This window comes from Trifolium pratense, linkage group LG7 (genome assembly GCF_020283565.1).
Source record: "Trifolium pratense cultivar HEN17-A07 linkage group LG7, ARS_RC_1.1, whole genome shotgun sequence".
Lineage (NCBI taxonomy): Eukaryota > Viridiplantae > Streptophyta > Magnoliopsida > Fabales > Fabaceae > Trifolium > Trifolium pratense.
The window spans coordinates 54723483-54739466 of NC_060065.1; the positions used below are offsets into that span (position 1 = coordinate 54723483).

The following is a 15984-nucleotide window of genomic DNA, read 5'->3' on the forward strand; positions in this document are numbered from 1 at the left end:
CTACACAAGCTGTAATTTTATTTCGACTGAGAAAAAGATCAAATGAAATTGTGTAAGTAACGTCGGTTTACAAAAAATAAAACTCTATTTTATAAGAAAAAACAGAGAAAAAACTTGTAAAAAATAAAAACTTAGAAAGAGGATATTCTTCACAAAAATTGTCAAAAAATAGCATGTATAGCTTTTATTTGGTGTAATGTAAGACATGCATCATTGACAGAAGTTATTTCGAATAGTACAATTGAATGTTGATTACCTTTCTCTCAAATACATTTCTAATTGTTTTGAGAAGTTATTTCGAATAATTTATACCTATTTTACAGTATTCGTTTACCATACACGAGATTCCTACAATATGTGTACTAAATGGCGAGATAGAAATGCCAGATATAATACAAAACTCCTTCCTCGCATAAAGGAATGTCAAGTTATCAACCACAAGCCTTAAACCCAATCCCACGTTTCAATTTAGAATTTGATCACTTGCTTTGGTTGGCTCCCAAGTTTTCCTAGAGCTTTGTCCAATGCTGTGTTGAAATCGGTAAAGGGAGTCAATTCCATCCTGCAAAAAAAGGGTGGCAAGTTATAATTTTATGAGCAACTGGTTGTTCGGAATGAATATATTTTTTATCCTATGATAGGAATCAGGCATACTTGTATTTTAACTTCCCTTCATGTACAAGACCCAAAAGCCTGTCTATCATTTCCCTGCCCTCTTGAGCTTTATCTGTGCTCAACCAATTCTGCAACCAGAAACCTCTCAAGGAAAGTTCCTGCAAATATGTGATTTCAAACTATGGTTACAAATAATAAACCAGAGCAATGATACTTCTAGTAAAAATATAAGTACATGTTATTGAAGGGATATGCCACAAATAAGTCATGATATTTGTTTTGGATGTCCAAAAGTGCCCAATTTCGGCCAACAAGGGGTGGCCATAGTGGCTAGTAGCTTGACTCTTTAACCATATGCAAGGTTCGAATCCTGGTGATGGAAATAGAACTATATTTGTTGGGAGAGGAGTTGCCCTTTCCCCTTAACTGGTACTCTACATACTCAGGATTAGTTTTGCTGTTACCAACTAGGACGATACCCTAAATCCACTCCCGCATTAAAAAAAGAGCCCAGTTTTGTTCCTCAGCACAAACCAGCTGCACTGAACTTGATCCACTGTGAAGACAGGGCTGAGTAAAGCAACATGCTTCAGACTCAAAAGTTACACATCTCATACAACAATTTCATAATCCTCGCTAGTTCCTGCCCATAAGCTTTCTGCATTTCACGGCAGTTGAAAAACTTGGCCTCAAGCAATAGAGTTGTGACTCCCAAACACCCAAACTTAAAATATACATGGGCCTCCTGGACCTCGGGTACTAATTTTTTATATACCCTTACAAGTTCTAGCTGATTGGATTATTGTAGTGCCTTTGCAAATACTCATTTGTGTCCCCACCATACTCGGCCTCCCAAGTTCAGCACTTTCACAGAGGATATAATAGATCAATTTTAAGGGAGTTGTAATCAATTATCTTAACAACTTAGTAACTTGAAACCTATTTAATCTTTAATTACTTCCAAGTTTCAACTAATAGTACAGTATTTGAAGATGCAAACTCCTCAGTAGGATAGCCACAAAATTTACTGCCAATTCTAACCTGATTTGACTTAATATACCCGTGATGGATTATCTCCATGCTTCATGTAAATCATTGTTAAAACCAAGATAAATTGCGATTTTAATTAAAAAAAACAGTGCTACATAGTATAGACTAAAGAAATCAATTATGAGAGGGAAGAAAAAAATCACAAGTTACAGCCTAACCTTAAATATGAAGGCTGAAGTTGATACAGTGACAGGTTTTTTAGACATTCCACCATATGTCACCATAGTTCCTCCCTGTCTGCAAGACACAAACATATTTAAATGTTCATAATAATGATATTTAGTAACAGAGAGAAGTTTCCATTATTAAGGTCTTTATGGAATATCTCATGTCATACCTTAAAAATTTGAGAACCAGAGAAGCAGAATTGCCACCAACGCAGTTAAATCCCAGTGCAGGTTCAGGTATACCTCCCTACCATGTCAATTGATCATTCAATTTTAGTATAGGAGATATGACAACCCTTAAAACAATCTTTTCGTTTGTCATGTTTGATAGCATCTCAGGAACACAACTAGACAAATGTAAAATTTCAAACAATAATGACAGAAACATATCCATATCACTTCCGATATGCTTAAACAAGGATGATAACAAACATTCATCTGAAAATTCGACATTCATCTCATAGCATAAGTCATAACAAGAACAATAAATCCAAGGTGTACCAGGAGACTCTTGACATTCTTCACTTCCAATTCACTTTCCGTGAAAACTTCATCAGCGCCCAAATCCTTAAGTCTTTCTTTTACTTCGTCAACCCCAGGCCTGCAGCAGCAAAAGGATTAGCAGTGGAAAAAGTAAGTTTCATGACAAACATCTTCAGCCCAATGGTATAGAAAATGGGAACAAGAGAAATGCAAAGAACCTTAAAAAGAGCACCTGTCCCGTATAATATTAATGTTGTGAATGCCACGAGATTTTGCAAGCTGAATGACACACTGGCCAACCATGCTGGTAGCACCATTTTGCACAATAGCATCTCCTGTTAAAAATTTACATACATAACATAAGCTTAAACAAATCAACTCGTGAACCAACTAAAGAAACAAGTATTGCAGCTAAAGGGACAGTGCCTGAGTTCAAAGTAACGCAGTCTTCGAGCATGAGAAGAGCAGTGAGAGGATTAACAGTAATTGTAGCAGCATATTCCATAGGCACACCCTTGTTTACTTTGTGCCACACATTCTGATCCTTCACGATGTACGTCTGCCACGTTCCTGTAAAACAAAATCAAATTTTCTTTTTTCTTTTTAATCTATAAATGACAAGTGAAACACTAATTTGGTCTAATTTAGTTCCTAAAATTGGACGACTATTATCAATATCAGTATTCTAAAATGATACATGGAATTACAAAATATTCTCAATCACAATTTCATGTTCACAATTTAGCCTTAAAACTAAAGAAATTTCAAAATGGTCCCTAGATTTAAAAATTCTCAATCACATTATGTTTTGCAAGACATTTTCAAGCACTAAATTGACTAATTGCATTGACTAATTCAAAAAATACTAATGTCTAATATGTTCCATGATTTTGTTTTTAAGTACTATTTTGAAATATATTGATAATTTCATTGACTAAATTAAAGGTATTTAGTGCACAACATCACATGCACAATATATATGCAGGGTCGTGAGTTCGATGCCCCAGACATTTCACTTATTCACCTTAAGCCACTACACTAATAGAAGAAAAACATAAAATAAAATAAATGTATTTATCAATAAATAATACAGTGAATTTGATTTTGTAAAGTAATAATAATTAATGAAAATAAGAAATTTTAGAAGGTACCAAAAGAAGGTGGAGAAGGAATAACCCAATCACCGGGAGAGAAAGCAGTTACGGCGGCGCCAACAGAGTGAACCTCTCCAACACCTTCATAACCACCAACAGCTGGTGGTTCTGGTCTGACGGGATATACACCTTGTATCCTATTGATATCGGAAGGGTTTATTGGAGCTGCCAGCATCTTGACGCATACGTCATTCTCTTTCACTTTCACACCTGGAATGTCCACCAATTTCGTCACCGCGTCGGGTTGGCCGTGTGACTCGTATATGATTGCTTTTGACGGCGGTGACACGGCGGAGGAGAATGCTTGTGTGATTTTGAGTCTACTATGAAATGAGGTTAAGTTGTTGAAATTTAAGTTGAAGAGTAATGGAGGGGTTTTGTGATTCAGTGATCGCAACATTTTGATTACTCTGTTTCTCTGATTTTGAGCTTATGTTCCTTTCTTCCTATTCTCTCTGTTTCTGCTTGTGCGCTATGACTCACTCTACTGTACCACTCTCACATCAACAACAGACGACGTCGTTTCAAAGGATTTTTTTTTTCTCAAATATCAATATCTCTCAAATTTGGTCGCTAAAAATATATGGTTCCTAAATTTTATTTTACTTTTTTTTTTCAAGGAAAATTTGAGACCAGGCAATGATGTCGTAGTCTAAAGTTGAGAAGATCTTATAGCTCTTATTGGTGCAACGTGTTATCATCATCGGAGCAAAATATGTATGTGTTGCATAAGTATTACATGGTTATTGTAGAAACCTTTTGTTAATGATGGACCTGTTTGTTATAAAATTATTTTAAAATAGATTCTTATAGTGTTAAATAATTTCGTGTAATAAAGTTTTACAAAGAAATTTTTTATAAAAGCTTCAAATGAAAATTTTGTTTGAATAGTTATTCTTAAAATGTTATTTTAGGTATTTGATCATTTTATTGAAACTTTTTTTCGATATCAAAATTTCAAAAAAATCATTTAATTTTGAAGCTATTTCAAATAGATTTTCATAAAAATCATTTTTGAAATACAACTTTTTGAAAAAATTGTGATTTTGACTATGTTTTGATCTTCAATAATGTGTGTTTATGTTATATAATGTCAAATTAGTGTTTCAATTTAGAAAAAACTAATATAAAAAAACTTGTAATATTTTGAAAAACGATTTTAAAAAATCTATTTTAAAAAATACAAAGAAAAAATTCATTTTTAAAAATCTAAAACAAACAGGTTATATGTATGATACCCAAAGTGGTATCACCATTAAAGATGCTCTAATGGATCTCTCTAATTATTGTTGATTTAATGTTTATGATTCTTTTTTCCATAGACAAAATAACAAACGGTACTTTTTTTTGTTATTGTTGGTTTAATGTTTATGATTCTTTTTTTCATAGACAAAGTAACAAACGGTACTTAAAACATATAATTGAAAGATTCCGAGCAAAAATATTTATCCTAACAATATTCACATTGTCCATTTGAATTATATCTTATCTTTTAAAAGAAAGTTATATGAATATGATAAAATAAGCTTATAATTAAAACATAAAATAGTAGATATAGGTGATGAAAACATACAACACTTATTGAATTGAATTTTGGCGTTGCTGCTGGTGCTGGATGGTAGGCAACATATCTAGATTTGTTTTTCCTTTTTTGGATTGGAAATACACTAATCTAATTTAAAGCTGCATGTCGGTGGGCACCAAATTTGGTTGAAGCATATAGTGGGAAAGTTAATAAGACGTGTGATCACCTACTTCAACTTTCAAGACAACACTATCACACCTACTTGCTCAATGCTGATGAGCCTAAGCTTCAACTCAAACTTCCTTTCTTGTTCTTGCTAGTACATACTATATGACCCTATATAAAGTTTATTAATGAGTGAACAAAGTCTTCTATAGGCACAAATTCAAATAACATTCGTTAGGCACACTCACATGAAACATATAAAAATAGAGAGAAAATTGTTAAAAATATATACATCGATGTGAATGTGACAATTTTATTTAACTTTTAATTTTTTAGATTTATGTGAGTGTGCCTAAAATTTGTGTCCAAGTACATGTGTCTATAGAAGACTTTCTCCATACATATCTTATCTTATTTAGATTGCATATGTGTTAATATACCACTGAGGTGGATAAATTTGATAGGTTCATAATACTGTTTATTATAAAAAATTATATAAAAATTATTTGTGAATTTATAGAAATTGTACATTGTACATATCTAATTTATTTAGTACAAAATCCTAACATCTAAACAAAAATAAAAGGAAAGTCAAACCCTAGCCTGTAAAGAAAAAGTGGTAACCTATTTTCATATAGAGTTTGATTTAGTACTTATTTAGATCAACTATCATGTAGTCATGTATGAAAAAAACTTGAGAGGATTATGTATATGATTTCATCACTAAAATGCATTGGGAGCTCGGTGTATTTTTATAGTGAAATCATTCCCATAACTTTTTCAAAATATTTTTACACATAAGAGAATTTAAATTTGAGGTACGACAAAAGCATAATTAAGTGATTATTCCATAAGTTATTATTCCAAAGTAAACTAAAAAAAGTCGGATATCTTGAAAATACGAAGGTGAAAATTGTGATGTCCAATATACAGTGCCGGCTACTAGCATGTGCGGGGTGTGCTACGTAGCCGGGCCTCAGTTTTATCGGGGCCTCAACAAAAATTTATAAGAACTCAATATTTTTTTAACCTGTCTTTGTTAAAAAATAATTTCAAAGGCCCAACTAAAATGGCTAAGCTTCCGGAAAAAACATAAAGTGAACAAAAAAAATACAATATGAAGATTTGTTTCGATGAATTTACTTCAAAAACTGCTATAGAAGTTAAGTGTTGCGTTTACGTAGTTAATATGAATATTTTGTATGTTAGTTATAAGGATGACAATTTTTTTATGTCATTAATGTTATTTACAATTTAAATAAAAATTATTTTTTTTAAATTTTTGGCATTTTTTTATTAAGGCTTCTATTCTTAATATTCAGAGTCGGGCCTCCAAATTGTCGGGACCGGCCCTGCCAATATACCTTATATATTAGCAAATACAGTACATCATTTATTAAATCTGGTCCTTTTGATGGACAATGGACCTGTTTTAAATCAAACATGGTTTCCCTAACCTCTAACTTTTAGTTGGTCCAACACTGTGAGTTAATCCATGCTCTTCAGAAATGTGGAATCATTAGTTTTCACTTTTTATTTCTGATCAAGTAAGTTTTAAAAATAAATTTAGGGTGATGAGATTATACTCTAATTTAGGGTTATATGATATTATATGATTTCGTTAGTTGTGGATTCTTGTGGTACTTGATAGCGTGGATCCCATGATTCACATATCAAGCATTGTCCTCTTCCTAGTGTCTCATTCTCCCGCCCCAAAGTACGTTACTCAATTTCATTGACATTTTTTTAATGGCTTATTGACTTTCTATTAAATAATTTGGTGTCCTAACAAGCGTGCAAAGTACTGGTATAGCTACTTGTTAGGAGAATGTTAACTTGTGCCCTTAAGACATATGTTAAGAAAGTAAAAATAGAAATTATTAAATGGTAATTTATGTATTTTGACTTTTAAAGCATTAAATTTCTTGTAATTTCTATTTTAATATATCTTAACATGTGCCCTAAGGGCACATGTTAACAAGACCCTACTTATTAAAACAACATATTTCTATTTTTAAATTTGTCTCCTCCTTATTGTCCGTAGAGGGTTTCAAATTCAATGACACTCTCTTTAAAGATTATATTTTGAAAAATATTTTGAAAAAATTAAATATTAATACGAACGTAAGAGAAATTAAATTTGAGACCCTCATTAATCTTATATTTAAAAAATATTTTGAAAATAAATATAATCTTATATTTAAAACAAAAATAATATAATTTTAAAACATGATTATTTTTTATTTTTTTGACAATAACATGATTATTTTCTTGTACACAAAAATGAATATTTTCTTTGGAGAACACATGAGAAACCAAGAAAAACTGGTACATTGAATGTTCTCATTAATTAATTAATAATGTTTAAAAATAAAAATAAAAAACAGTATTCTGTTTTGAAGAGTAAAAAGTCATATCCATAGTAATTTTGCATTTATGATTTACGTTTCCCAGTCAAAAATGGCAAACAGTGCATGCATTGGTGACACGAATTCACGATATCTAACCCAAACTTTTACCTAACCATTTAATTTTTCTTAATGACAATTGCACCCTTCCCTCCCTCTCACCGCGTTCAATTCAACCAACACAATAAATAAATAATCACACTCCACTGTTTTCATACTCGTTATGTTTGGATTGGTGATAAAGGATGGAATGAAGTGGTAACTAACAAAATTTCATTGTTTGGATTTGCAAAAAATGAATGGAGTGAAATGGAACACAAGGGAATTCATTCCATCTCATACCATCCAATCTTCTAATTTTGTTTCCCCTCCAAATTGGGGTGTACGCAATGGAATGAATATTTATAAAATATATTCAAACAATGGAATGATATCTTTACTCCATTCCGCTCCGTTCCACTTCATTCCATTATGTTTTATTCCGCTTCATTCCATTTTGTACCACCAATTCAAACATAGTCTTAGTCTTTACTATTTTAAAAATTCTTCAAATTTTTACGCATAATGATTTTTTTTTTTTACCAAAGATAACTTAAAAACATGGACATAATATTAATTTGTACATAAAATTAAGGCACTTTGGATGATTAAAAATACATTTATTTGTCTCTTAGAAACTTGCTCTTATTGCGGCCAGCAACCTATGAATTTTTTGAATGTTTCTTTGAGCTAACAAGATTTAAAATGAACAGATTATTAATTTACATAAAAACATTATTTTTTTTGTATTTTTTCTTTCTATATAGTATTATCAAGACAATGCAACAGGTGAACTATCTTCCTCGTTTCGCTCCCTTAGTTTTGTTTTTTTTTTTTAAAAAAAAAACAAACTTTTTTTTTTGTTTCTATAATCACACGTAATTTAGAATGTAATTAAGGAGAACAGCATTTCCTTTTTTTTTTTTTGATACATGCATTTCCTATATCTATCTTTGTCCTTACATATAAAACATTATTAAGAAATTTTCTTCTTCGTTTTATAGGATTCTCTTTAAATCTTTTAAGCACATTCATCATTTATTTACCAACATGCTCTTAAATATTTTTCCCCCTTTTTTCTACTGTTTATAATAAACACTCTGTTTGGTAAAAATAGTGGATAACTCATAAGCTAGCTTTTAACTTATAGCGAATAAGTTAGCTGATTGAATTTGTAGTGTTACAAAAAATTAGACTAAGGCGCTATGTTTGGTAATACCAATAAGCTATTTATAGCTTTTAGCTTATAAGCTAATTCAACCGTAATTTATCAAATACAACAAATTCAATCTGTTAGTTTATTCGCTATAAGCTAAAAGCTAGCTTATAAACTCATCCGCTGCGAGTTCATCTGCTATAAGCTAGCTTATCAGTTATCCGCTATTTTTTACTCTTTTCGTCCCAAAATATAAAAGCTATTTTGACTAATGCACGTATGTCAATGCACAATTTTGATCACTAATATCTTTAATTCTCTATTAGTAAAAATTATAAAAAACCGGATATTTTGAAAATACTCATCAAAACAAATCAAACAAGATCTTATATGCTAATATTTATATCTATATATTATAAAAAAAAAATATGGTCAAAGCAAGATAAATAAATAATATCATTTAGTCAAAATAACTATTATAAAATGGGACGAAAGAAGTACTATTAAAGATAGAGGTAGTATAAAAAATGAATATAGACTAGTAGAACAAAATACTACTACTATAGTAACAGTGATTGAGTGTTGCCAAGCTCACGTGTAACCTTCCTTTTGAAATGGGTCATACTGTTCCAATCACCAAGCTGGAACGCGTAGATCACCGTTAAAATAAGAGCCACGTGTGTAACAACGGGCCCCGTACAATGCATCATCGTTTTTGTCTCCATTTTCTTTCTTCTAGACGTTGACATTCTCTTTTTCATTTAACTAACGTTTTTTTCAATCGAACGGTGAGAAAGACGCGTGTGTTCTTGATTGGTGCGTCACCGATGCATGGTTTCCAAAGACAAAGATCTGTTTTGCGAAACAGCTTCTTCACCAGTCACCACTTCTATTCAAAACTTGCCACATCACTATATCATCATTATTAAATCCGGTGAGTTTAACATTGGATTCACAAGAGGATGTAGCATGGATGTTTTGCAAGAGATGAACGAAGCTAAGCATAGAGGCTTTGAACGAGTTCAATTTGAAAGTGACTTTTAAGTGTTGGTTGAGGCAATTTGTAGCCTAGAGAGACGGAAGCGGCAAATCGCTTCTACCGAGTTCCACAACAGTTAGCTTAGTAGCTTAACTCTTTATATTGGTGTGACGCTGCTGGATGGTTCTAATCAATAGAACGGGAAGAGGAGTCAGACGAGGCAACTCAGAGTTTCTTTTCAATCGTTGATGATATTATTATTGTTATGTTATCTTGTGCAAACTTTGAAGTTAAGTTTATTATGAGACAAATGAATTTGATTGCTCATACGCTAGCAATTCTTGAACTAGTTTCCATAAATTTGAGATTATTTCTTCATGTATTGAACTTTTGGTAATTAATAAAATGCATTAGGTTTGTTTTGATAATTTTTTTTATTAATTTAACAATAAAATAAAGGGTCTTGTTATAAGTCCAAAAATTATATTAAAAAAAAAGTAATACTTTTTTTGGATACAAAAAAGTAATATTTTAATTTTTGCAAAGTTAAATGTACGAATTTCTATTAATATTGCCTTACGAGACATGTTAGCTTTCTCCTAAAATAAAATTGTTTATCAAAATGTTCTTACTAATAATAATTAATAAAAAAATATTTTTGAGAAAGGTAAATGCTTCTTAAGTAAATAATATAGTTAAAAAATAAAGTAATAAGATCTTATTCCATTCTTCTCATATTATAAGAACGCTTAACAAAAATCAGATATTAAGAAAAGTTGTGATATTTAAGCTGAATTGCAAAATGATGGTTGATGATGTAGGAAATACACAATCAAAAACAAAATATTTCTGTGTATGATTCACTAGACGTTAAAGCAAACGGAAGGGCTCGTGCACTTACAAGATCATCTCTCTCCCATGCTCTTTGCGCTACTTTTATGCTATTTAGAGTTGTATGCCTTTAGGTTGCATGCGTAAAAAAAATTGTTTGAAATGTGTGTCGGTATTATATACTACCCTTTTTAATAAATGTATTTAATGTTGATTTTTCATTCCAATTCTAATTGGTGTTATTAATAAGTAATATTCGAAAAAAGAATCGCGTTTAAAAATTTGTAATAAGTTTTATGTTTAACGACAATTTTTTTTTATCTATACTATATATCTATATACATGAGTTTTGATGTGGACTTTTCATAATACCAACAATACCCTTGATTTTTTTAGTAGCAAAAAAAATATTTTATTAACAAATTAATCATAACATAAGACACATCTTTTTTTTAGCAGATTTTTTTTTGGACATAAGTTAGACATAAGCAGACGCGGAACGCGCTTGCTTGACCTGCTAATAATAATAATAATAATCTATACGATAATAAAGGGAAAACTTGAAATTTGATGTAGCCTCTTTTGTTATTTCCAATACCATATATAAAGAAAATATATGAATTTTGGTGTAAACTTTTAATAATACCAACAATACCTTGATGTTTTTAGTAGCAACAAAAAATTTTTATTAACAAACTCATCGTAACATAAGACATATATTTTTTTCAGCAACTTTTTTTTTACATAAGTTAGACACAGCAGACGCGGAACGCGCTTGACTGGACCGCTATTAATTATAAAAGAGTTTTATAATGAATATGAAAGATATATGAATAACAATATTATCTCGGTTACTATTATAAACAAATTTGACTTTTTTTGATATATTGAAAAAGTAATATATTTTAAACGAAAAAAAAAGTAATGTATTTTGTTAACAATATGGTCTATATTCATCGTTTTTTCAATGTACCAAAAAACTAAATTTATTTACGTATTATATTTTACCCAAAGGAGATACTCCTTCTTATTTTTTTTTACATAACTACATACTCCTATAAATTAGAACAAATGATTTTTGTAAAAAAATAAAATAAAAAATCTAGAAGGGAAAGTTATTATTAGAGTGAAACACCAAAACTGAACTAACCAAACAGTTCATAAACGAAAATATTTTCCAAAATTACACAACTACCCTCAACTAATTAACGTGTCTTATTTTAATTGGTTAAAACACAAAACACACTCACATAGTCAACAATACAATTCATCTACACCTTGGACAAACCCAGAGACAGAATATATTAAAGCAACCAAATAACCAAAACTGCAACAACATAGGAACACTTCTGTCTTTCTCTTTCTATTTCTATTTTTTCAATTTCATTTTCTCTTTACTTTCTCTCTCTCTCAAACAATCAAAACAATTAAACAAACACGGTTCTGTAACAGACACAGTTTCTCTTTATTTTATTTTATTTTGAGGGTCTCTTTTTTGTGGGACTCTCTCTGGGTTTTGAGACAACAACATCATCGAAGAACAAAAACAACATGAGTTGTTTTCGTTGTGTAGGAAAATCACGCGAAAAGATCGAAAGCAAGAACAATTCTAGCTATATAGAGAAGAAGCAGAGTACTATCAGTTCAGCTGGTAAATTTTTTTTTTTCTTTCAATCAATGGATCTTCGTTCATTATTAGTTTTTCATGCATTTTATTTTCTGGGTAATCTTTACTTTTTGAAAAAAATGAATTTTTTTTATGTGGGTGTGTCTTAGATTGATCAAAGATTGCTTTTTTATTTGGTGGGGTTTGTTCTCCATTATGTAAATTGTTGAGTGTTGAAGCTTTATATTCTGTTCTTGATTTATATTGGAATTAATGTTATTGTTATTGAAATTTTGAAGCTTAAATTTTGATTATTTATTTATATTCCATTTCTGGGTTTTTTTTTTTTTTTTTTTTAATTTTTTTTTTTATAAATATTATTGGTTGTTTGCATGGTTGGAATGGCTCCATCAAATCAAAGTGGGGCTTGTCATTTTGAGATTTTATCAGCTTTTGAATTTTGATGATTTTATGGTTTTTTTTTTGTCTTGTTGGATTGATTGATATATGAGCCATTTTGTTTGAATTCTATCCCTCACGTGTTCTTTGTTTTGTATGGATTTTTTTGTTTGTTTTTGTAGATAAGGTCAAAATTGATATGCATTTGAATTTGAGTGTGAATGATAAAAGTGAAGATGATTCGAAACACGATCAACTTTCGTTGGACGTGAAGAATTTGAATTTGAATGACGAGGTTTCAACTGATGGAAAAGTTGCAAAGACATTTACTTTTGATGAGCTTGCAGCTGCAACAGGAAATTTTAGGGTTGATACCTTTGTTGGTGAAGGAGGGTTTGGCAAGGTTTATAAGGGATACATTGAGAAAATTAATCAGGTTCGTTAAATCATAGAACTCTTGTAATGCCATAATAAACCATTGAAGGTTTCATGTTAATTTGCACATTTTAATGTTTGTTGAGGCATTTTATTTGTTTGTGTAGGTTGTTGCAATAAAGCAACTTGACCCGAACGGGCTTCAAGGAATAAGGGAATTCGTTGTTGAAGTGTTAACACTTAGTTTGGCAGACCACGAAAACCTTGTCAAGTTATTAGGGTTTTGTGCCGAGGGAGAGCAGAGGCTACTGGTTTATGAGTACATGCCATTGGGATCTTTGGAGAATCATTTGCATGGTATGTTATATCGTTATCTTAATTTCCTAGTTTGTTGTTTCTCTTTATATAAAATAGAGTGCAAGTTTGGATTGGCGATGAAGTTAGCGAAATCATGGCGGCATTTTGATTCTGCTAAAAGCTCAAATATGTAATTTTGCTAAAACCGCACTATCATACCGTGATTCTATCAAATTTGCTGTCAATCTGAACATGCACAAATATATTGGTAGAAAGTATTCTTTGTTGTCATAGCTTATGTTTTTTTATCTTGTTTGTTATGTTAGACCTTTCGCCCAGGAAAAAACGGCTGGATTGGAATACAAGAATGAAAATAGCTGCTGGTGCAGCTAGAGGTTTGGAGTATTTGCATACCAAAATGAAGCCACCTGTCATATACCGCGACCTCAAATGCTCCAACATTTTGTTAGGCGATGATTATCATCCCAAGTTATCTGATTTTGGCTTGGCGAAAGTAGGTCCAATTGGTGATAAGACTCATGTTTCGACAAGAGTTATGGGCACATATGGGTACTGTGCTCCAGATTACGCAATGACGGGTCAATTGACATTCAAGTCTGACATTTACAGCTTTGGTGTTGTTCTTTTGGAGCTCATCACAGGCAGGAAGGCCATCGATCATAGGAAACCTCATAAAGAACAAAATCTTGTCGCATGGGTATGTCAGTTATCTTTTACCTTAGTCTATTGCTGAAAATCACATCTTTTGTTTATACTTGTTCTTTACAAGGATAGTTGATCTTGCATGTTGTAAAAAGTATTGAAATTGTTAAGCTAGAAGTTTTGTGAAGCTATCCTATACTTTATCTGCACGTGCAAATTTTCCATCGGCTAAAATAGAAATTAAGTAATTATCCATTAGTCTCTATACCGTTATTAAAGACATTAATTCATCGAGTGTCCTACATATCCCTTTTAGCATTGAACACATTATGTTTCAATATATAGTTTGATGACGATGATGATGATGAAGCGAAGCGTATATTTTGAAGGTTGCTGATTCATTGTCACATTGTTATTTTGTTTGAAAAAACTGATCTTTTTCAGCGGTAAAATCCTTACCTTATGCATGTATATTTGTTTGCAGGCAAGGCCTTTATTCAGAGACCGAAGAAGATTCTCAGAGATGGTTGATCCATTGCTTGAAGGTCAATATCCAGTAAGAGGTTTGTACCAATCTCTTGCTATTGCTGCTATGTGTGTGCAAGAACAGCCTAATATGCGACCGGTTACATCTGATGTGGTCACGGCTCTAAATTACCTTGCTTCACAAAAATATGATCCTCAAATTCATCCGATACAAAGATCTAGAAAACGTTCATCTTCCCCAGGAAAGAGTGAAGGTCATAGACGTGTTACTAGTAATGACTCGGAGACGTCAGACAGATCGAAAGATTAGAAAAAGTGGAGTAGTGTTCCGAGCCATTTACATTGAAATGTGCCTAGTTATCAGATTTTGTTTCATAGGAGATATCAGGTTCCTCTGAAAATCTCAACTATTGCACAAAGAAAATTTGTTCTTTTTAGTTCCCCCCATCCTCTTTGTACATTTGAGATTACTCTTTTGCATTAAAGATGCTTCTCATTAGGATATTCTTGTTTTGTCTCATTTCTTAGTTTTTAGCTTCTGCCATAAGAAATTACTTTCTGATCTTGATATAAACTGGAGTTCATTAGCCATCGATACGTATATAGACTCCATCCTAACTTTAAACGAATCGATGTTATTGCGAGTTGTTGCAATGTTGTCAAATAGCGGCTATAATGCTATAGTTTAGCGCAATTTGAATAGCTTGCCATTAAATTGGCATTGTTCCACAATTAGCTATTTAGAATATGAAGTATTGTAATAGTGGCGCTATATTGTTGTAGCATAGCAAAATTTGAACAAACCGCTATTTTTCACGATCTGCATTCGACAATATCAAGCTGTCAATTACAAATATTCCTTGTGGTGGTTGAAATCATGGGATAGGATAGAAATGAATATGAACCGTAAATAATCACTTAAAAAAGAAATGAATGTTCTTGTAGTGTATGATTTGCTTCTAAATGTGATGTGTGTTTCATTCTTTTTTTTCTTCTTCACATTGTTGTTGGTTACCTATTGTTGGAACTTGGAAGTGATGTGTTTCATTGTCTTATTTGTACTCTAATATAATTTCGTTGTTTATTTTATAAAATTATGGTAAAGTGGCAAAAAAATGAAAATAGTTTTTTTTTTTGGCTTTCACCACCAGTTTAATCTGGTCCGGGGGACCGTTCTGACATCAAGTGGTTCCAGCCCCCTCCCGATCGCAGTTACGGGGAATCGAGAAAATAGTTTTATATGGACATAAAAAATCATTTATAATATTAGTTATTATGTAATAATGTGAATATATTGCAACTTAACTCCAACTTTTTTCTCTCTCAAATAATAAGAAGTAGGGAAAAAAATGCGGAGATTGGTTAAGTGCTTGAGGGGTTCAAATCTAGAAGTGAACTTTGCTTAGGAGTGAAGGTATTTAATTTAATTAAATACAATATAAAAAGGTCACATGTTTTAAATTAAAAAAAGATTAATTATTTGCAAATTATCTTTTTTACAATACTTGGTATCCGACTCAAAGATCGATTAATTCAAGAGACACCCGATTAAAAAATATCTGAGAGACACCAATCTCACCATCTGT

General features: G+C 31.5%; 2 protein-coding genes across 2 annotated transcripts; one reads left to right on the top strand and one right to left on the bottom strand.

Moving 5' to 3' along the window:
• Nucleotides 1–226: 226 nt before the first annotated feature.
• Nucleotides 227–4016, bottom strand: LOC123898828 (enoyl-[acyl-carrier-protein] reductase, mitochondrial-like). The gene is made up of 8 exons (XM_045949844.1): nucleotides 3467–4016; nucleotides 2742–2885; nucleotides 2548–2650; nucleotides 2334–2433; nucleotides 2003–2079; nucleotides 1824–1902; nucleotides 655–773; nucleotides 227–562 (listed from the first exon to the last, which is right to left on the bottom strand). Exons 1-8 carry the CDS (start codon nucleotides 3867–3869, stop codon nucleotides 469–471), a joined length of 1119 nt encoding a protein of 372 aa, XP_045805800.1. The 5' UTR covers nucleotides 3870–4016; the 3' UTR covers nucleotides 227–468.
• A 7851-nt stretch (nucleotides 4017–11867) lies between these two features.
• LOC123899380 (probable serine/threonine-protein kinase PBL5) lies at nucleotides 11868–14902 on the top strand. The gene is made up of 5 exons (XM_045950490.1): nucleotides 11868–12223; nucleotides 12760–13013; nucleotides 13120–13309; nucleotides 13576–13967; nucleotides 14397–14902. Exons 1-5 carry the CDS (start codon nucleotides 12124–12126, stop codon nucleotides 14706–14708), a joined length of 1248 nt encoding a protein of 415 aa, XP_045806446.1. The 5' UTR covers nucleotides 11868–12123; the 3' UTR covers nucleotides 14709–14902.
• The last annotated feature ends 1082 nt before the right edge of the window (nucleotides 14903–15984 follow it).

What these genes read in the sequence shown, in the direction of transcription:
- LOC123899380 (XM_045950490.1), top strand. Translation starts at nt 12,124, where the DNA reads ATGAGTTGTTTTCGTTGTGTAGGAAAATCACGCGAAAAGATCGAAAGC. An exon ending in TTTGGAGAATCATTTGCATG is followed by an intron (nt 13,310 to 13,575) that starts GTATGTTATATC and finishes TTGTTATGTTAG; the next exon opens with ACCTTTCGCCCAGGAAAAAA. An exon ending in AACAAAATCTTGTCGCATGG is followed by an intron (nt 13,968 to 14,396) that starts GTATGTCAGTTA and finishes ATTTGTTTGCAG; the next exon opens with GCAAGGCCTTTATTCAGAGA.
- LOC123898828 (XM_045949844.1), bottom strand. Translation starts at nt 3,869, where the DNA reads ATGTTGCGATCACTGAATCACAAAACCCCTCCATTACTCTTCAACTTA. An exon ending in TCCTTCTCCACCTTCTTTTG is followed by an intron (nt 2,886 to 3,466) that starts GTACCTTCTAAA and finishes TTTGTTTTACAG; the next exon opens with GAACGTGGCAGACGTACATC. An exon ending in CTGCGTTACTTTGAACTCAG is followed by an intron (nt 2,651 to 2,741) that starts GCACTGTCCCTT and finishes AATTTTTAACAG; the next exon opens with GAGATGCTATTGTGCAAAAT.